Source organism: Festucalex cinctus, chromosome 9 (assembly GCF_051991245.1).
Source record: "Festucalex cinctus isolate MCC-2025b chromosome 9, RoL_Fcin_1.0, whole genome shotgun sequence".
In the NCBI taxonomy this organism is placed as follows: Eukaryota; Metazoa; Chordata; class Actinopteri; order Syngnathiformes; family Syngnathidae; genus Festucalex; species Festucalex cinctus.
Window position 1 is genome coordinate 5,702,663 of NC_135419.1, and position 22,098 is coordinate 5,724,760.

A 22,098-nucleotide genomic window follows, 5' to 3' on the forward strand; every position below is an offset into this window, starting at 1 on the left:
AATTTTATCCTGATTCTTAAGCAGTTAGTGTTGAAATATGTCATTTTACTTACTACATATAATTTTTTAACCAAAAAATCCTAGAAATTTCTTGGAAAAATAGATCAAAGTCATCAAGTTTTAACAGAGGTTTATTTAAATGGATGCTAACATGACCTTTAAATCCTTCATCTGAGCACAAATCTCTTCATGACGCCACAAAGATGAAAGACGGCTCATTACAAACAGTCCATTTGGAAGTGTGCCTGTATAGTAAATACTTTCTGATTTAAAACGCCACACTGGAATAAATACAAGAGTTATAGTGCCACCTGTTGCTTGGCTTATGCTTGGCAGTTGGAAATGCAGTGAAAGGAATATAGAATTACTGCTTTTAATATGAGGAAAGAACACATAAAAACACGACAAAAACATTTATCACATTTAGCTTAATGAACTGAAGAATTGACCTTTTTCTTTTGTGTTTTAAATGCATAACGTTTTCCTGACTGCGCTGGTATTAAAGTGCCGGAGGGAATAAAAAATTTGGCTTGCTCGTAGGCCAACGTCTGCTTTGATCATCGTTTGTTATAATATAAACAGACACCGGATGAAGCCTAAATCTAAATTTGGGTCTTGCATCACCAAAAACCTTCTTTGCAGCACGAAAAGTTGCTGCCTTCATAAACACAATACTGTAAACAGAACGCTCTCTAGACTGACATACATGACTTTACAGTATAAAGGACTGTCAAAGCCAAGTGCATCATTATCTTTGGATGCCATCTGAAGAGGAAATGAAGCACAATAAGGTTCCAGTGGGCGTCCCGGTTGTGCAGATTTTCCTACAAAACGTGTAAGTAATAAAGGCCAAGCAGGCGCAGGTGACTCCAAAACTAAAGTTAACATGAATGCAAACGTTTAATGAGAGGAAGCTTGACTATGACTGAAGCATAATGCCGTGTAACATTATGAACTTTTTTCTCCTCAGGGATTCACAAACCTCAGAATAGGTCTCAACATCCGCTGGCATCCAGGATGTCGCATAGAAAGTTTTTGGAAAATGTATGGAAAATATGCTGATAATGTATTGTGTCAGCCAGGATACTGACGACATAGTTTGTGCAGGAAAACAAGAGGTGGTGATGTCTGAGCATGGTCTGCACTTTGACTTTGTTGACCTTCTCTTGGCAAATGTTTAAATACTGACCTGGACTTATTACAACTGACAATTTGTGGTATTTTTCCACACACACAAGAAAGCAACTTGTCAATACAAATGTAAAAAAAAGAAGAAGAGAAAAATAACATTTGCCTAGTACCCACCAAATGAACCACGTCCTCTTGACCTTCGTGTCCATTCCTCACTGTCATCTTCAATTCATCTACAACAGAATAACAACTGTCCGCCAGTGTTCGTAATTGTCATGTTTGCAGAGTCAGTGCAGCCAGAAACACAGCAAACAGGCAGCAAGAATCACAGGCGGCTTTTTTTGGTGATTACAATTGGGAGCATTGGCTATTTATAGGACATGAAAGGTAGACGAGGGGGTGTATTGATGTGAAGCAGCCTGAGGAGAACAACACGGTCTCCTCCCACTCAGCAAGTCTTTCTGAGAAAAAAAAATGAACATAGGAAGGAGAGGAATACATAAACACAATGAAATATATTTGATAAAGGTTTCCATAATTTAACAAGCAAAAGCTTTACCAGCCAGACGTGTAACTTCCGGGCAGGTGGCGTAGGAGTCATATGAAATGTGTGAAGATAAATTCAGGTAAACACGGATGACAAGACAAAAGCCGAGTGCAAATTATGGTGTCACAAGCTGGGGTGGAAGGAGCACGTGGAATAAAGAGAAGCTATGATGTGATAATTTCTCACTTCAGTTGTCCTTGTCAGTTTTTTTTTAATAAATAAAATGCTTTGTGTTACAGGCTACGCTTAAGTGGAATGGGTGGCAAGACTGTCTGTCTCTTATGATTGAAGCCAGGCTTTGAAACATTTGATTAAAATAAACACATTTTCATCACAAAAGCAAGTTGTAATACAATTATCACGTAAGCTACTTGTACTGGTGAGTAATGAACAAGTACTCATATGTGATCTTGAAAACAGGTTTGTGGAAACAGTTTGAGGAATGGCCTTTCCTTGTCCAGAATGACAGTGCACCGATGTGTAAAGGAAGGTCCGTAATTGACTTGAATGAACCTGACCCCGTCATACCAATTTGGGATAAAGTTTTTACCAGACTTCATAAATGTCGCTCCAAAATGGCCTTGCAGAAGAATGGAAGCTGTTAAATCTGCTCCACATTTTCCTCTGTTTTCACAGCCAACTCTTCTGACACTTTGGTGACCAGACGTCCCAGGTATACGGTGGGACTGTCACTTTTGAGAGCCCCATTGTTTTGTCCGACATCCAGTTTGTTTGTTTTTTATAAATAATCCAGTCAAGCCAATTCTTTGGACCATGTCTAAATCAAGCACAAAGTTGTAATAGCAATTCATATGCAAACCCAATTAAAAAGGAATTTAACTGTCAAATCACTTCTTATTTACCTTCACATTCGTATTGTCAAGTCATTCTCATCTGCATCTATTAGCTTAAAGGCATTCCATGTTTTCATCATATTAGAAGTGAACTACAACTACTTCCTGCTTCCGTATCTAAGAATCATGGGAAAGCTCGTCATACTAACATATTAATGCTACAGTTATTTACTTACTACCTGTAAGCTTCATTTGTTGATAAATAAATGTAAAATAATAATAATAAATAAATAAAAGAAAACATTGGTGGTGCATTTTCAATGTGGGACTGCGATGTAAACAGCACAGTTAGCACTGTTAAATAGTCAACCAAGATAGCATTTAGCATTAGCTCAAGTAATACGTTATTACCTTAGCTAATGCTAAATGCTATCTTGGTCAGTTGGACAGTTATTACTAATAACGCAACCATCGGTCAGTAAATTGTGGAGTGTCCCGATTTTAAATTCTAAAAATCTGGTCACCCTAGGAAAACATCATACAGACATTTGTCCTTGTGTAGCGTTGTTTTATAGATAAAACAGTTTATCATCCTTCCATATAAAGAATGCTTCCTCTTTTCTTTCTTTCCCTTGTGTTTACACTCCTTCTCCTCAAGTGTTTTCTCATCTTCAAAAATTCTGACAATAAGCTCCTGAAAACAGACAGGACATAATTCAGGCTTTTAGGTTACTTTTAAATATAAACTTCATACATCATCATGCATTATAGCAAACCAGGTTACAAATTGAAATTGTAGAGCAATTTTACAGTTGAACGCTCACTGTCCATGTGCGATTCACTGATATTTATCTGAGTGATTGGTCACTGATGCCAGCGGTCCTAGATGCCTCACCCTTTAGCGCTGCATGACTTACCAGCCTTGTGACCCCACCGTCCACGGCCCTTTGATATTCTAGTGGCAAATGGGCTGAAGTTAATCAAGTCATTTGCTGAAAGAAAACCCACAATGATTATTGGGATCAGACGTTTAATTGGATTTAGATTCACATAAATAACATTGGTTTGTAATATGCTGTATAATAGACAACTGTATCTAATATATATGTTCCCCTCCATTGATTACTTTATGTTCCGCTCTGGCTAAGTTCACAAATGCAACCCTGCTTGTTTTGTGCTGTTTATCAAAATGCCAACGGGGGAAGAAAGTGCTTCTTTTGAGTTGTAAAAAAATAAATCAAAATAAAATGATTTCCCAAGTCACACAAAAGCAAAAGAAGGACAATCTATTGCAATGTCTCTCGAGTTTTACACTGCACTGCAAGGGGTTGGTAGCTACTGGAAATCATTCACCGTAATTTTCACTATATTGACTTGGAACACAAAAAAAAAAAAAAAAAAAAAAAGCAATGCAAACTATTTCATACGCATGAGTAGGGACATTTTGTGGCAACTTTTCAATCACAAGTCTTAGTAATCAACATTCCTTCACCCTTATTTTATGGCATGATAAAAAAAAAAAGTGCGCTGTTGAACTGTGAGCAGCATATCCAACATGTGGGTGTAGTAAAATGGGGGTGGGGGGTGGGTTGGTTGCTGCCACTGTTACCTCCGCCAAGCATAAAGTAACAACATACACGTTTTGATTCCCACCTGTTGGTTTGTTAGCTTTATTATCAGACATTTTCCTATGATACAATACTTTAAGAGGTATGGCGTATATAGATCAAGTGAAAACATCACATTTTGATGCAGAATTTCACTTTGCAATTACAGTCTTGCATTGTGGCCAAGCATCTGGTCATTACAAATTTTAATTATATTCTGTATTGTACACCCAACTTGGATAATTGCTAATATATAAATGTTCTTTAATATTAATCTTTGCACTACTCAGCACGCTCAGTTATTGTATTGTTTTATTTTTCCACCGTACAATTCCATTTATTAGCGGCCCACCCAGGTGAGGTTTATGCCACGGCTGCATTAACAAAAAGCTCTTTAACTCTCGATATCGGTGAGACCGGGGCTTGATGTCAACACTTTTTATATTTCTTGGAATTATTACATAATGTATAAACAAAATGTGTCGCGGCTGAAACCTTCAGAACAAGGCTGGTGTGTTAAATTTGCCAGCACGAGGATTTTTCCAACAAAATGAGCTGCACTGCCATGTTTAAGATTGTTTGGCTTTGGTGGAGGTCCGCCATTCGAGCAGAGCCAGGATGTCGCGCTAGCTGATGCTTTTCCATTTATAAAAGAGAAAATAAAAATGACTGGATGTGTATTTGACGCATCAATCATTAACAGCAGCTACTTTATGACGTGTTGAATTGTGATGCAATGAAATGTACTCGTTGGATCTGAACGTGAGGCAATAGATGACTTCTAAGTACGAGCAAATGTGCAGGCGAGTCCGCATTTGACAGACGTGTAGAACTTGACAGAGCTACTGAAATTACCCGTTGAACCAACACGGGTCTTACAGTGTTATCATGCATTATCACAAACAGGCCAAGCCTAACAAAATGAAATTGTGTGTGTGCGCGTGCATGTGTGTGGACACCTGACTGGGAAACACAATCATGCTGTGACAGTTAAGTGTCAAATCTACTCCCTTCCACATTATAAAGAGATCCTGTTTTTTTTTGTTTTTGTTTTTCTCTTCGTTTGAAAACACCAACGTTGTCATCAAACAACATAATGCCTTTGGGAAGTAGCAATGTGGAGGACAGTCAAGTTGTCACGGCACCTACTCACAGTAAACACCAATAGAGGGGAAGTCAAGTGTTATTAAATAGCGTTTCATGGATATGTTAGTATTAATAATAAAAGTAAACTTCTTGTCATAAATAACATTTGTCTTTTTCAATAAAACTCTTATTATACAAGTTCGGTTGTCACATGATGCAAAATTGACCATCTTATGCAAATAAGACTATCGGGTCAGTTCCAAGCGTATAGTCGAGGAAAAAGTCATTTACAGTAGATTGTGAGGGTGCAACACATGATCAGTGATATTTGTTGTTTTTGGGTAAATTATAACACAAAATATATTTGACGGATCCCATTGCTCAAGTGTTATATGTGGAAATTCTCGCTGTTGACTAGACGGAAGTTTGCAAAAAAGCAAGTGGTAAGACCATCAGAAAAGATGACCGATCTTCAGTCAGTACGTTCACATGGGCTACAAATAAAGTTTTTAGATGTGCTGTTCTTTAATTGCAACTCACACGGGACCAGTAAAATCGCCTGCAATGGAAAGTCAAAGCTAACGATTTAAGTACTGAGTTGCATTATGTACATTGTGTACTGTTGCGTGCATGCCAGTCATGTTGCAGTCAGACGAATGAAGAATGTTATAGCTGTATGTGTACATTAGTGATAGACCGATATGTTTCTTTCAGGGCCGATGTCAACACAGATTATTAGTAGGCAAAGAGGCCGATAACCGATATTCTTTTGCAGTAAAAGAAAAATGATTTGCAGCAAAATTAAAAAAAACAAAAAAAAACAAACAAACAAACAAAAAAACCCTTGATTGTGACTTTTCCCTTCTACTCTCTAATGTGGCAACTTAATGTAGCAGAACGTGTGGAACTACACTGCCCTAAGTGGCCAAATCATGTACAACATGAACAGCGCTCCCAATAAAGGCACACACAAACAAGGGCAAGACAGTATAAAACAATTTAAATATAATCGATTTTGGGACATTTAAAATCGATTCTGAATCATAATAAATGAGAATCTCGATTCTTATGAGCTCTATCCGCCTTCAGATTTGTAAAAAAGCCAGATGTCAATATCCATCAAAATGTCAAATATCGGCCGATTATCGGTCTATCCCTAGTGTACATGGGCTTTTTTTTTCCTTTCAATTAGAGCTTTCCACGCACGGAGTGAAGTAGAAACTCTTGAAGTCAGTTTCAACTGTGCAAGCTGACTGCAATGAAATGAAACGTTACAATAAAACAGTCCGGAATGCCATGTAAACGTACTGAGTGACTTTCGGATGTAAATGTCAGCCAACCTCTGATTGATAATTGACAACCTCAAACCAAGCACTGTATATTTTCCCGAGTTATTTTTACACTTTCTACAGCCGGTAGAAAGTAATGACACCAACTCTGAATCATTCCATCACTGGCAAGGATACGACTCATGTACCGGTCCCATCAGTGGCAGCTCTTCATCCCGGTCAAATACGGAGACTCTTGTCGGCACAGGCCCATCTGCTGCTGCTGCTGCTGCTCCTGGTGATCCAGAGACATGCCCTCCACAAAATCTGGCACGGGAAGCCCTGAGAGGATCATGACCGACTTGTTCCAGATCATGAAGGTGGGAACGACAGGCAGGAGGAAGGAGATTTCGAAGGTGTGGATGTGATGCGAGTTCATGGCGTCGTAGAAGGACAGCGAATTGTTGTCGTAGTCCAGCAGGACGCCCAGACGGCGCAGCTGCAGGCTGGCCTCCACCAGCATATCCTTGCCATCGTGGCGCACCATAAAGTTGTTGTTGCAGCGGGAGAACACCCACGACGACGAGTTCTTGCCGCTCCATTCGTTCTTCGGGGCTGATTTATAAGACACGCCGATGGCATACCTGCGGGGATTAAAGGCACGTTTGAGAATATATCGAGAATCCGTGTCCCCCTTAATTACTTGCATAGTCAAGCTGCCTCATGCTGAGGACACACAAGGCAGACATAGGCCCTTTGGGTGCTTCCTGCAGGAAGTGGGCTACTTCAGAGCCAATTAGTGCTAAGAATATAATTAGGATAAGAGTACACAGTGCGCTGTTGAGCTCTGGATTAAAAACTCCCAGAAGAAAGACATTTCACTCCTCGCAGGCTTATATAATGCACTCATCATCATGTGTGTTTCTCACCATGTGGATGCTCCCAGCAGCACCTCCCAGTAGTGGCAGCCGCTGTCAATGAACACATTAGCGGCGGCCCCGTACGAGCCGGTTCCCCCAAAGCGCTCGGGAGTGTGACTCTTCTTCAGGGAGCTCTCATCCTTCTCCATGGTCAGGCAGTCGTTGGACAGACGCAGCTTCTTGTGCGCCGTTTTGGGATCCAGTTTGAAAGGTTGACCTGTCAAGACATTACGGAGCGGTGAGCACAATTTACCATTCTTCCTGGCGCGAAGCATTGGGTAACGGCTAGCGACAACAAAGACGCCTCGCTTTTAGCTGATAGGGGATCAGGAATTTGTTGTCGCTCTAACTGCCATGTATGATGAGTAAAACTTTAAAGTCTCCATGCTGCCTTTTCAATTTTCATTTTCAAACAGTCCCTTTAACCAACGACAAATCCTCAAATGATTAGACTATAGCTATGCTACGTGTATTTCTCGTAAGTTTGGAGTTTTCTTTCTTCAAAATTGCCACTTTATAAACTCGCTAATTTGACATTTTCTAAACTCACAAATTTACGAGTTTTTTTTTTATACCAAATTTGCCACTTTAGAAAGTGGAAAACTGCAAATTTGCAAGTTTATAATATTTTTCTCCACAGATGCCCAGTTCCAGCCATGACTAACATGCTGGAGCTTTTCTTTTTTTTTGTTACTTTATTGTTTTAGTTTGGGCTTAGGCTGGATCCAATATTAATGTTGGCCCCACTCATTTTCCTTTTGGTCAGGGTCTCCTGTCCGTTTTTATTAGTTTGAACTTATTTTTGATTGGGAAAAATAAAGCTTGTGGCATTTGACCTCACTCACTTACTGAGACAAAAAAGGCGGAACACTCGTCCAGGATTTGAACTCGGACCTCTCGCACCCAAAGCAAGAATTATACGACTTGTGATAAATGAGCCATTAGCATTAGCATAGCATTTGCAAATGTGTCAATTCATAGATATTTTTTGAAACCTATATCTGCTATTTGCAGAAAAATGTACATCTGTTGTTTCAGGGTGAGGGCAAAGTAATAACAGACCTGCCATCTGGTGGCATGCTGGTGCAAAGAAACAATTTGAGGTGAGTTGAGGAGCTTCAATAAGACAAAAACAGTCCTGTATAGTGAACCGCTTGACCAAGGGTTCTCGGCAAAAATCATCACATAATTGACACCTCAAAAAGGTTAATTGCTTTTCAATGCCAAAAGATGGAGGCTATATAGCGATTTAGCCTGAGCATGAATACCACAAAAAAAGTGACGTTTTTAGTGACTAATGAAGGACTGGTTAAAAAAAATTAAAATTAAAATCAGTGATGAGTCAATGACAAATATGCATGAGAACACTACATTGTGTTTCAAATCACAGTTCAGGTAATCACTGATTATGGTATGATATTAAGATTGTCTGCAACAGAGATATTGGAAAAGTCAAGGTTTGACTCAAAGTGAATGGATGGACTCATTAATTAATTAATGCATTGGTGTTCGTTTTAAAGACTGTCACATGTCCAAAGTCTGTTAAAAAAATTAACATTGATCAATCAATGAATGTGAATCTACCGTGACCTTCTTGATCAAGATGCATCAGAAAGTCAGTTTGAAGAATTATCCATCCATCCATCCATCCATCCATCCATCTTCTTGACCACTTTTCCCTCACAAGGGTCACGGGGGGTGCTGGAGCCTATCCCAGCTGGCATTGGGCAGTAGGCGGAGTCCACCCTGGACTAGTTGCTAGCCAATCGCAGGGCACACAGAGACAAACAACCATCCACACTCACAAGCACACCGAGGGACAATCCGGAGCGCCCAGTTTGAAGAACTAGTGAACCGTTATTCGGACCTGGTCTCCTACAGAAACAACAAACGCAACATTCGCAAATCTTGCCCCATTAATTCAAAATGACAGTGAGGGTCCATAGCCACTCTAATCTTGTCTATATCGCTTAATGGTGTGGACAGTCCAGGAGCTGAGGGGAGAAGAAATGATGGCAGCCACTGCAGAAAAAGGGAAATACGAACAAAAAGTGAAGTGAGACGTGTTTGCAGAGAACTCAAGGAGATACATAAGGGGGACGTTATTTGCAATACAAGGGAAGCACAGTTGAAACTTCAAAGCTTCTCGCAGCCTTTGTGAAAACATTTCGTGAGAGCAGAGGAAGGCAGCCAGCATCCTCCTCTGTGCCTGCCTGCCATCACACAGACTTGAAAATTAGCAGAAGGAAACTTTTAGTGGAATTGGAATGGTGGAAATGCTGCCATCATTTTTGCAACAATTCCAATCCACTCGGTTGGCAATTTTAACAGAAAACGCGTGACTGTGGAGATCGTCTCACAGATGAAATGAAACAAAATGCACAAAACACACAACACGCATCGTAGCAAAATTGGGATAGCGGGCAAATATAAACCCGGAGGGATTTGGGTGGTTTAAGGATGACGTTGATTGGATTGGGAAGTGCTTTGAGGTGATACCATGGAATCATTGCCACATACTGGAACTAGCATTTTATTTTTGCTTTTCATTTGGAGTTTGCCTTTGAACACAAAAATATCCATCCATCCATCCATCCATCCATCCTCTGTACCACTTATCCTCACTCGGATGAACAGAAACTTTTTTTTCCCCTCCACTTTTGTTGTTTATAGTTCAAAGTTAGCAGAGGTCCTGCTCTTCTGAGCTCTATATTCCATTTAGTTAATGCTCGAGTTTTAAGCATTCACATAATAGCACCAGCAATTTGGGTGAAACGGGTGGAAAACTGAGAGGGCAAAAGAGGTGAGAGACAGTCAGAGGGGCGAATTTGAGGGGATAATTCCGGTCTGACGATTGTCGCTGTAAACTTGTAGGAGGTCAGCTGCATCCCTCTTAGACCTGACATTTAACTCTGACACCTCCAGCTCGTTGGCTCCCTCCCTTCAGCCTCCCACGGCTTAATGAGACACAATGAGCCCCCCTCGCTTCCGACTCCCTCACTCTCTGTGTCCTTCCCTTCATCTCTCTTTCTCCCGTCCCCTCAATCTCATCCTCTCGCGCGCACTCGCCTCCAATAATCCGCCTGCTGAGTGAAACTGCTTGTGGATGTGAGAGGACGAGGCCAATGTGCTGCTGGCAGCCAATTACATTAATGCGCTCGCTTCTTTGAACTGCTTATCGCTGCGAGCACAGCCTCTTGCAAACACTGGGGCCCCTCTGTCATGGCTTTCCAGGGGACGACTGCTGAGAGCCCGGCCCGACTGAGGTTGGAGGGGAGAAACGGGAGGACAAACACGCTCGTGAGTTGAACCAGCACAAAACAAACACAAAACACAAGTTCCTGAAGATGTTTCTTTGAGATGCCGAGCAAGTTTGTTGTTTTCAATGGTTAATATGTATTAATAATTGTAGGGCTAGGTTCCTTTTTGAGACCGATATTCATAATCTATTATTTTAATATTTATTTTTTCCATAAATTCATAAGAAAATAAAAATGTAAAGGTTGTTTTTTTTTGTATCTTGTTTTCTTGAAATTTACATAAATTTAAAAGTATTTTCTAAGATTTATGAAAGACCTGACTTATTGCACTTTAAGAATTCAGAATCATTTCACTTTATATTTACAATTATTGAATTCAAAATGTGAAAATATTTTCATCCCATCTTTGCTGATGTCAATGTTTGTATAGCACTTAAGTGATAAATACGTGTTACTTTCATGAATAATAAACTAAATTAACCAGTTACTAGCTCTGCAAACTTTAATGATTGTAGAGTTTTATCATGTCCTTGTTATTTAAGAAGAATTGTTAATTAAAAAAATAAAATAAAAAATCTGAATCGAATCAAACTGAACTCTTGTGAATCGAAATCGAATCAAATGAGGAAATCAGAATCAAAACCCAGCCCTAATTAATTGCTTCCGTGATCCACTCTTGAATTGTTTGTATGTTTTGTTTTGTTTTTCCCACTCAGTTGACTCTTCCTCTTCTTTTGATTTGTTTTGTTTCCCCTTGTCAGCCCAGGGAGGAGTTGAACAAGGAGGCGTGCACCTTGGAGCAACTGGTAATCAGCTCCAAGTCATTCGGCCTGCAGCCACACTAGGAGGCCGCCAGATCATTCCCATGACTTTGCTCTTGCTGTTTGTTCTGCTGCGTTGTCTAGCTCTCTTTTTGGATTCTGCTCCGAGCTGGATTTTTTTGTCGTGCTTTTTGTTTCTACCAAGCAATTATGTTGTTTTCCTTTAAGTCGCTGTTTGTTTGAAATGTGCTCTATTCTTCTTTATATAAGTAGTGCTTTATGTATATCAAAGATTTTGTTTGGACTTTGTAAATTACTATTTTCCCTACTCGTCCGAAACATTTTTGTTTGGTAGCATCTTTATGTTACCAGTTTTCTTATTTTGTATTTTGTGTGAACAAACTATCTACTCTTCAGTATCACTTTATTTTGGAAAAAAAAAAAAAAGGCTTTTATTAACTCTTTCTACGCTCTTTGTCTGCTTTAGGGTTCCTCTAATTATTACAATTGTTCCTTAAAAAGAGTGCATTCAAGTAAGTGAAAGGCTGTGAACTAGAAACTTGCCCGTTATGATTTACTGAGGATTCAAAGTACATGTTCACATTCGTATCATACATCTCACAACAAATGGAGGCAACCAGACGTTTGCTTTCATTCTGCTGCGAGGCCGTACCAATTAAAGACGTTTCAAACCGTCTATCCGTGTGATAGCTGTTCTTTGTGGGGCTGCCATTGTTACACACTGGAAGGGCTTTACTGTTAAACACATAAAAGACCGACTGATGGAGTAAATAGGACATAAACAAAAGAGTCCTCTTTTGGGGGATTCAAAATGCAATTTCAATTCAACTTCATTCTATTGGGTCCCGGTTGAAAAACTTGCAATGTAATAAGTTTTTTTTAAAAGGCGTTAAATGAAAATTAGTTCAACCTAAAAATAAAAAAAATTATGCACTCAAGTGCTATGAACCACAACATATTATGATACGCTTAAACCAACTGTACTGTGATAAGCTCATATGCTAACCATGACATAAAGTGACTATAATGTTAAGTCTCTCATATTCGCCACATTTCTTTGAAATGCATTGTGCACCCGTGCCAGAAATATGAAATATTTGCCTTGCACTCTCCCTCAGCACTTCATAACCATCGTCATCATCTCCTCTTCCCTCGTCTGTTTACCTAAAGGCCTCTGAGTTCTGTTGACGTCTGTTATCAGGGATGCATGCTGGGTAAATATTATCAGAGTCTCTTTGAGAGGAACTAAAGAGATATGTGTACCCCCCCAGGCACTTTGACGTGATATTTTCAGCCTGGTTTTCAGGCTTACTCAAGGTAGAAGCTCCCGTTTGGGAGGGCCAGGACACACATATTGCCACTCACGCACACGCAGACACACACAATCAAGTCATTTTCTTAACAACAACAACAATCTCTTTTTGAGTATCAGCATTTTTGTCGAGATAAATACATTTTGTTTACTATAATAATATATATAAATACAGTACAGTACATTTTACAGTACTGATAATGTTGGAATGTCTGAGAAATAGGATTGTGGTTTAAAAGGTGCATTTGCACTGCAGTTTTGACTTTGCAGAAAAAAAACAAAACAAAAAAAAACCTCTACATTCTCTATCGTATGACTTCCACCGAGCGTCCATCCATGCAAGATGTGATGAAAACGTGTGCTTCCTGTTCTGCATGGCCAGATAGCCACTGACCTGCAGCTTGGTCTGGGTGAAAGTCGTTCTTGTCCCGTTAGCAGGCGCTCTAATTAATTTGTGCCGTTGCTCAGATGTTAGCTTAATTTAATTTCATGCCCAAAATATGGTGATTTAAACCCAAAAATAATGACTATGATTTTGTTTCCAGTTTGCCTTTTGTGGAAGGGTTAAAATGGAGCATAACAACTCAAGTGAATTACAGCAGAGAGGCGTACATCACTCTGCTGCACTTTATGAATTTTTCTGATGTGTTTATGGTACCTTGAGAGAAAAGTGAAAAGTCACTAATGAGAAAGTGCGGCATTATAAATACTGTACTATTAATTTATTATATTAGGTGTAGCAAACTAGTCCAAGGATTGGTGTCACAAATGATATATTGCATCTCCTTCCGTGTGGGCCAGAATACTAAACAGCAGATCTACAAAGAGAGGATTTGCTTCATTCAATGTGCGAGAAGAGATGATAGATGGGGCGTGCCTGCTCACAATGTCCTGAACATCTGACAATTCCTGGATGAAAAGAACATCACCGTACTTGAACAACATCACGAGCAACCCAACCGGGCTATGAGTGATTGTTTTTCCCTTCCCAAGCTCAAAGGGGCCCAATAAATATATGTGGACGACATTAAACTTGTCGTGAAAACGGAGCTGCGGAGGATCCGGGAAGAATCTTTCCAGGAGTGCATGAAGATGTGCTAGGCATGGCTATGAAAGTGCGTTATTCAGTATTCCAGGAGTGGCAAAAACTTGTACGGGCCTGATTTCCCACCCAGCGCAAGTCTAGCACAGCTGTGCATAGGTGTTTTCTTTCTTACGTGCACAGTTGTAAATGGGTAGTTGCATCGTGGTGGAAGTTAACGCCCCTTTCATTCACTTTACAATCAGGTTGCTGGAGTCAATGGAGATCGAAGCAAACATTCAGAGCATACTGTTGCCATATTCATGAATTAAATACGACGACATCAACCACATAATTCCGTGGAGCGCAGAATCTGTCTGCCTTTGCAATAATCAAATCCACCAAAATAACACACTACCACCAGTGCCACAACTTAGACCTGCTTTTAGCTGGTCTAAAGATTAGTCTACTCTATGCCAACAAAATGTAAAGTGTGCTGAAATGCCCTCAGTCTGCTGGTAGGCCCAGGATGGTGCAGAGTAGTCTGCCAAATTCCTAAATTCGGCTTGCCCCCTCAAATTAAGATGCCCAAATGCTGTCTACAAAAATAGATCTTGTACGTGATGCGAATCCTGGAACTTTTCTGACAAACATATGACGTAGCTGGGTGTATTTTCTTCACTGTATTCATGGATATAGAGCAGAAGATTGAGGGCACTCATGTCTGTAGACACTCGTCCCTGCAAAGAGCTATTTGGTGTCTCCTGTGCACTCTCCTCTCACTCCTTATCCACCTTCTTACTCTTCTCCTCCATTTAGAGGTTTCTCACTCCACTTTAGGATGAGAATGGATGAACCAGGGCGCCAGTGTGAGGTAAATGGAGAAGTACGGGTCACAGCGGTAAAAGGTCACACAATTATCGGCCCTCCTCTTTGTCATACTTAATTCATACGTGCTTCACGATGCTCTGACACATTTTTAGCGGTGAGTACCTTAAAGCGCAGTGAAACTTTTATTAACAATAGTAGGGTGCTGCATTAGTCCCTGTTCAGTTTTCACTGTATGAGGCTGAAGTGACCTAAAAGCCGGTGAAAGCCTTTAGAGTGTAACAACAACATGGTTTCAAGTGTTGTTTCAATCAAGTCCACTGTGTTGCACGAGACCTGGAAACAATCCATCACAAGAAACTTCAGAAAGCCTTGCCAGTCTTAAAACGATTGGACCTTTTTTGCTTTCCAAGAGTGAAAAGGTGACATTCATGCAAGGATTAGATGGTAAACAACTTATTCTGGCACTTTTGATGTATTTAACACAGTACAGAACACAACTACAGAGTCAAAGTGATGCTTGATACCAACATTGGATCAAATCACAGCATTTGTTATAAGAAAAATATCTAATCAACATTTCTTCAGTCTTTAATGGCACGGTTAAACTTAACTTTCCTAACCATCTCTTTGCCATAAGATCCAAGGTTCTGACATGGAAATTGTTTCCTTCAGGCTAAAGTGACAGATGGCTGCAAAAGTGGGAGGATGAGCTGAAGAAAAGGGCACAACGAGATCGTATGTCAAAGCCCAGAGGATCAGAGGACAGCGTGCCAGGGATGAAAGTGAAGAGATTAACACCCGGCATGAGACAGAACAAATCCAATTTGACAAAAACAAACCGGTGAAACAGAGTTATATCTGTGTCATCTCCTTATATTCGGAAAACTTACTGAAGGTCAAACTCAACTATTCATATTACCTCTTAACTAACCATGATTATGGGGAAATCTGCATTTTTTTTTTAAATGAAAAGATAACAGCACAATTTATTTATGTTGCCATATGGCCTGATTCATTTTCATGAAGGACAACTAAAAATAAACTGTAAAACAAACATTATTTTCCCCATTAAAATGATATATAACACAAAGTCTAACTCACATCACTCACACATTGAATTTGCATTTGTTACTTAAGCACACTCAATTGTATGCAGTGTGTTTGACTGCCCTGCACCACTGAACATTTATAGGATAAATATTGCTAAATCTTAGGGAATCATTTTATGGGACCGACTTTACAAGACACTCAGAGAATCCATTTGAGAAGATGGAAATCATAAAATATATGCGAGCCCAAAAGTAAATCTAGTCTCTGGGGCCATTTTAATAAAGACTAACCTTTATAATACTAATAAAGCAATCCTTTATTACCGGGGTGTTTTATTATACTGCAGTGGCGGCCTGTATTGCAGGTCTTTCTAGATGCATTTGGATAGTGAATAATAAAATACATCATGGCATAAACTGAAGAGGGGGGCTGAAAATTACTCTCTTCAAGTATGCGGTATCTGGTCTGATCAGGTTCTTCCACATCTAACTCATTTGAGCATGCCTTTATGGACCTTGCACCCCCTTTGTCATGCTGGAACAAAACCTGTCTGTTCCGACAGAGCTGGAAGCATATAAGTGTCTTTGTAGGATGAGATATGCATCTCAATACTTTTCATTTCTTTCAACGACCACTGCTTTTCTTATTGTGGCCAGACAGTGATGCACATCATTGACAGACAGTAGAAGATAGCCCAAATGTAACCTCTAAATGTTCCCTGCTTGCATGTCACACCTGGCACTCTAATCCATCTTAATGCCATTTAAAAAAAAAAAAAAAAAAAAAAAAGAAGTAGGAGCACACCCCACGGGGAGGGGGGTGTTTGGAGGAAGATTTTAAAAGTGATGATTTAAACTGAACGTGACAGATAGCAGCTTCTAACACAGAGGTCAGGCCGAAGGGGCGTCAAATAAGTGTAGAATTGTTTTTTTTTTTTTTTTTTGCCTTTAACTGCATCATGTAAAATTGTAACCACCTTTGACTCAAGCATAGTGCATTGGAAATAATTTAGTAAATCAACAGATTGTTTTGAGAGTTGTCAAAAAATGTTGAAAAGATTTCTACTTCATTCTTTTATGATTTTGTAGACCAATCTAAAACTTTAAAATTACACATACCAGTGACACAAAGCAAAGATTCTTGGATAAAGGTTAAATAAAAATATAAAAAATATATATATATATATTTGCCATAAGCATTACGGTATTATTACAAGTGAACTAACCGACCTTGATAAACAGACCTTTGACTTAAAAAAAATAAATAAATAAAAATGCAGACCTTTAGCATTGGTATGTATTAGTATTAATCTAAAAAATTCATTTTAAACGTATCTGAGCTCAACCAGTGGAATAAAATGTTTTCGGTCTTACGAGGTTTCACTGCAATTAAAAAGTTATTTATTTTGCTATTTAAAGAAAAGTCTGAAAAACTTTGAAGTGGCTTCAAGCACAACATATTTTTCCCGTTTCATGTTGTTTTACTCAGCAGTGTGTTCAGATTACGGTTAATCCTCAATGCGGCAGCTCGGTTGCTGACAGGCGCTCAGAGGAGTCATCATATCAACTCCATTTAAGCTTCGCTGAACTACTTTTGCAATTTAACATCCCGAATCAGCTACGTGGCTCGACTTTTTAACTCTGCATCCTTCAACACTACACAGTGCTCTGCCTTAGAATAGAAAGGACCATTTGTTGTTCATTAACATGGCGACCTTGGATTACTTACTTTTGCAATGTATGCGTTATTGGTGCTATCTCCTCTAGTAGTTAAAAACAACAATACCATCAAGTAAAATATAGCTTTCTGAATTATCTTATCTGTAAAAGAAAGCAACTTTCTTATTTGCGTGGCAGTTGCAGCGGAAGGAGACTCATCTGAGAAGCCTATAAAAAACAAGACTGTTAAGCATCACATGACTTACTGTTAGTTTTGAGGCGAGCCGGCTCACTGTTGCGGCTTCCTGCCTGGTTGATAGCCTTGACGAAGAAGACGTAGCGCGTGCCACTCTGCAGGCCGTGCACCGTGTAGTGGTTCTGCTTGATGTTGGGCACAATCATCCAGCTGTCAGCAGAGTTGTACAAACCTGGCACATGCACAGAAAAGAACAAACTCCCTAAGCGACCATGTTATGCTAACAATGAAGGTTAAGCAAGGTAGTTGATGACATTCTCCCCCGACTTTTACCAGACCTGTTATTTTACCCCTCAAAGCACAGTGAGTCATCAAACCGTGCAAAAGCTCGGCGAGCCCTCGGCCTCAGGTGTTATGCAACATTTATGTGCACATACTGATCCGTCCCATTACCTTTCCATCAGGTTTAATATGCGATGCGCCCCTGCCCTGGGATGACTTTGTTACGCTCATTATCGTGAATCTGGAAGTCCATAACGACAGGAGACAGAGATACGACAGCAGGGATGTGTGCAGTGTGCGACGCAAGCCTGAGGGTGAAAGAATGTGAACGCTTGTCATGTTCAAATGTCTGGAAAAGCAGGCTAAGCTCACATGACCTCTCGTAGGTGGGGCACAGGGTTTTCCTCGTCTACCTCAGCTGAATCGATGCCATGTGCCTATACCTGGAGTCAGCAACCTTTACTGTCAAAAGAGCCATTTTAGGCCAAATAAATAACAAAACTATCTGCATGGGGCCACAAAACATTTGAACATTGTGATAAAAGAAACAGTGTGTTAGTGTTAGTCTAATGTACTGAGGGCCCAAGAGTTCACCAGCTGCACCATAACAGAAAAATATGCAACATCCAATACGTTGAGATTCGTTTTCTTCCATTTTTGGATTTTTGTTGTTGTTGTTATATTTCATGCTTCGGTTTTCATTCGTTTTTAGACTTTTCTGCCTTTCTGTCAAATTTCTGACATTTTTGGTAATTTTCTGCCTCTCTTCTTCATTTTTTGGGCATTTTATGGCAATTTTTTTCCTGCCTTTTTGCTATCAATTTTCTGACATTTTTGATGTTTTGTAGCCAGAAGAAAGCCATGGTGAGATCATGTAAACTCCACACAGAATCCCGAAGTTCCCGGCATCTAGTTCTCTAAGATGGTACATAAACTAAGCACCAAGCAAAACCCAAAACCAAAGCTTCCAATTGACAGAATTGTACACTTTGATTATAATTTCCTTTAGCTCTTACTGTAAGTGGATAATGTCAGTGAACTATCCTGCCAGGCAGCTTGTCACAACGATTCCCTTTGGATTTGCATCAACCGCCATTAACCAACACATTCAAATGGCAGATAAAACAAATAATTTTGTTAAATCGCCTTACAGTTGGGATTAAGCTTTGCAGCGTACTACAGTTAAAACGACAATAACAATTCCCTTTCATCACTCTGTTCCTTAAATCTTTCCCTGCGGTGGCAATCCGGAACTCTGGGAACAATCTTGACTTCAAACCTTCTGGGACTTTATGAATTATTGAGTGGGGTGGCAACAACATACATGCATAAGTAATAGCGGAGAGTCTTCTTGTAAATATAAATACTTCACAGGACGCAAATAAGGCCATTAAATGGGAGCCACTTTAAGAATGGATGAGGGAAGGGAACTCTTAAATTGAGATTTATTTAGACGCGGCCAAGATGAAGAAATTGTGATTCTGATACACTTTTTCATCATTATTTTAATATGATATAAAAATGGTTATACAATGGCATTCTTTCAAAGAGAAAATGTGTGGGAAATGTGTTTGTGCTGTTTTGCAAGTCTTCACACTCAATTGCACCTTTTTGCTGAATCAATTTAGATTGGTACACAGCAGTTTGTTATCACGTCTCGTGTGAACAAAAGGGCTTCCTGTCACCAGCTCCACTGCTTAGTAGAACACTGTGGCTTCAAAGTAATGCGCAGCAACAGGAAACTGGGCGATGGTAAAGAAAATGAATGTGTCCTAGACAGATGACAAGAGCGGAACACATGCTAGCTAGCTACCCGTGGAGACTATGACAACTCTTCTTTGATGACGCAACACGGACTTCAAGGTAATATTGTGTGTGTCAGAAAGCTTGTGCGCTAATAATTGTCGCCCCAAAACAGGATTATTGTTCTGTGGGAAAAACAACTAACTTTATATTTTGAAGAGTGTCTTGGTAGCCAAAATTGAAACTCACACATTACAAAGGGCAGTTGTCAAAATGTATTAGTTTTTTTGTCAAGGGACGATACCAGGTATTGCTATTGGTACTAATAGCAGCCTTATATTAAGGTATCGGTACTCCTGATGGTGGTATCGGACGTCCTCTTGCGACTGATTAGTGATCAGCAACTAGAAATTAGAACAATAGAAAATTGCCCTTATTTCCATGCAACTCTAAGGTAACATGCCATATTAGGATATATAGTGTTTTGTTGGTTTTTTTTAATCATTTTTTGGGAGGTAAATTTTACGTATCAGAATTACTAGTAGTATTGGTACTTGGTATTGATGGTACTCGTACTGGCATCGATCTGAAAAAAATGGTCGGACGTCCCTAGTTTTATCTTATACTGGGGTGAAAAAAAATCGGCTCATGAGTCAAACTAACATGGGAAAAGATACTTTTTTTTTTATTTTCACATTTTAGCTTCAAGACCAAGAGCCATGAGATGCAGTGGTTCCGTTATTCAATTGAGAAAAAAAAAAGCTTGAGACATAGTAAAAATGCTCATTAAAAAAGGCACCATGCTGTTAAAAAAGGCAGTATATTGTTTTCTTGGTACTATTATGTAACCCTAAATATGAAGTTGGGCAGTTAACGAGTACTGTATTCATATATATATATAAAAAAGAAAAAAGAAAATTGGTGGCTGTAGTATGGAGGCTGAAGAAGGACCATGCCGACTGGTAACATAAAGTTAAAAACAGCCCAAGGAGGGCATAAAAAAAAAAAAAAACAAGGTTCAAATGTGGGTCATATGCAGTTTTAGAACTTGATCAATTAATAAGCAACTGCATGCAATTTTTATTACTCCCATCAAAGCTGTGATCTCTTTTGGTGTTGATCCAAATTATGATTGGTGGTGGTCTGCACACATTTTTTCGTGACCCAGCATGGATACAATACTTGCTGAGTGTTCATTTTATTTTCCAGTGTTGTGCTTATATGACTCTGCACAGACAGTTCTAACAAGTCCACTTACGCCACCTTTTGTTCCCACCCAGGAGGACTGAGAATGAAGCCAGGAGAGAGATCAGTTGGTGCTCAAATAGAAGCGTTTAGCTTCTTTAAATGTTTACAATAGTAGAAACCCAAGTGGCGTGGTAGGCCTAATGGTTTCTGTCGTTTTCAATGTCTGCTGCGAATCTCTGAGGACTGTGTGGCAGCACGAGGCTAAATGTCTTGAGTCAGAGAGTTGAAATGTATCCTGAATGTTTCAAATGGCTCTTCACTTTCATGGTTAGATGGAGAAAAGTCAGGGCTGCTCACGAGGAAAGAGAGAAGAGGATGAAGGCATAAAAGCAGCAGATTAAAGTCGAGAAGTGCAGTTGTTTGTGTGTGCGTGTATTAACGGGGTATGAGTGTGTATAATTATGTAGGCTAATCACGCATCCTCCGTAAGAGGTATTTTACCTTCATTACAACCATTATCCACTCTGACTTTCACATTCATTCTGTTTCATCCTCCACACATTGAGCTAAATATAATTTCATTTCCTGATGAAACAAGAATTGGTTGAAATCTATGACAAAACAAAATGAGTAAAGTAACAAGTTATATATTTTTGAAAAACCTTCAACCTCACAATGGTACACTGGGCAACCTCACAGCGGAATCCTTGTTGACTCAAGGTCATGAATTTCCGTGGTCTATAATACTACCTACAATATTATTATTAAACTTCATGCCTGCTGTTGCTTTAAAGGGGAACTAAATCATGTTAGCTATATTTAAATGTGCAAATTTTTTTCATCAACTGATATTTACTTACTTCTACAAAGTATTTCTCCTACAAAATAAGTTTCCAATCCCGTATGAGGCCATTTTTAGGTCTTTTCACTCCTGCGAGAAGGGATTTGCGAAGATGTTACGAGTATTCGGAGGTTTCTGGTTGGTTATGCAGCTTAAACCATACAGCATTAGTAAATATTCAGCATCACTTTGCATCTTCAAATTATGTTCATTCGCAAATTTAATTTCACAAAAAATGAAAAAAAAAAAACATTCTGATTTCATTGATGAAAATATTAGAAAACGATGTGTGGTGGTCATCTGGAAGTTACGGAGAAATGCCGTACTTCGAAATTGTGCACAAGGCCGGTTCCCCTATGTTACTTCAATATTCATTTGGATTTTATTCAATTTTAAAGAGTCTTCCAAGATCAGTAACATAAAGTTAGTAATTATTAGTGGCCAGACCCAAAAAAAAAAATCTATTGGCACAACACTCTTTGGTTAGAACTGGTGTATCCATTTAAATCCTCCCTGCGGATGCTCACATTACTCCTCTTTTACAATTTGCAGTACTCATAGATCAGCTCAGTTTCTTTTAA

The 22,098-nt window shown here is 39.4% G+C and overlaps 1 protein-coding gene and 1 long non-coding RNA gene across 4 annotated transcripts in view; one reads left to right on the top strand and one right to left on the bottom strand.

Annotated features, from left to right (window-relative positions):
- Nucleotides 1-2,915: 2,915 nt before the first annotated feature.
- Nucleotides 2,916-22,098, bottom strand: part of mid2 (midline 2) — a 97,701-nt gene continuing 78,518 nt past the window's right edge. For all 3 annotated transcript variants that reach the window (XM_077533055.1, XM_077533056.1, XM_077533054.1), the window contains 3 exons: nt 17,534-17,695; nt 7,363-7,570; nt 2,916-7,077 (listed from right to left, as the gene is read on the bottom strand). In XM_077533055.1, coding sequence (XP_077389181.1) covers nt 6,651-7,077; nt 7,363-7,570; nt 17,534-17,695 — 797 coding nt within the window. In that variant the 3' untranslated portion in view covers nt 2,916-6,650. The remainder of the gene's footprint in view (nt 7,078-7,362; nt 7,571-17,533; nt 17,696-22,098) is intronic.
- Nucleotides 10,266-12,071, top strand: LOC144026398 (uncharacterized). Its single transcript, XR_013285127.1, has 2 exons — nt 10,266-10,653; nt 11,375-12,071. It is a non-coding gene; the product is annotated as an uncharacterized LOC144026398 (long non-coding RNA).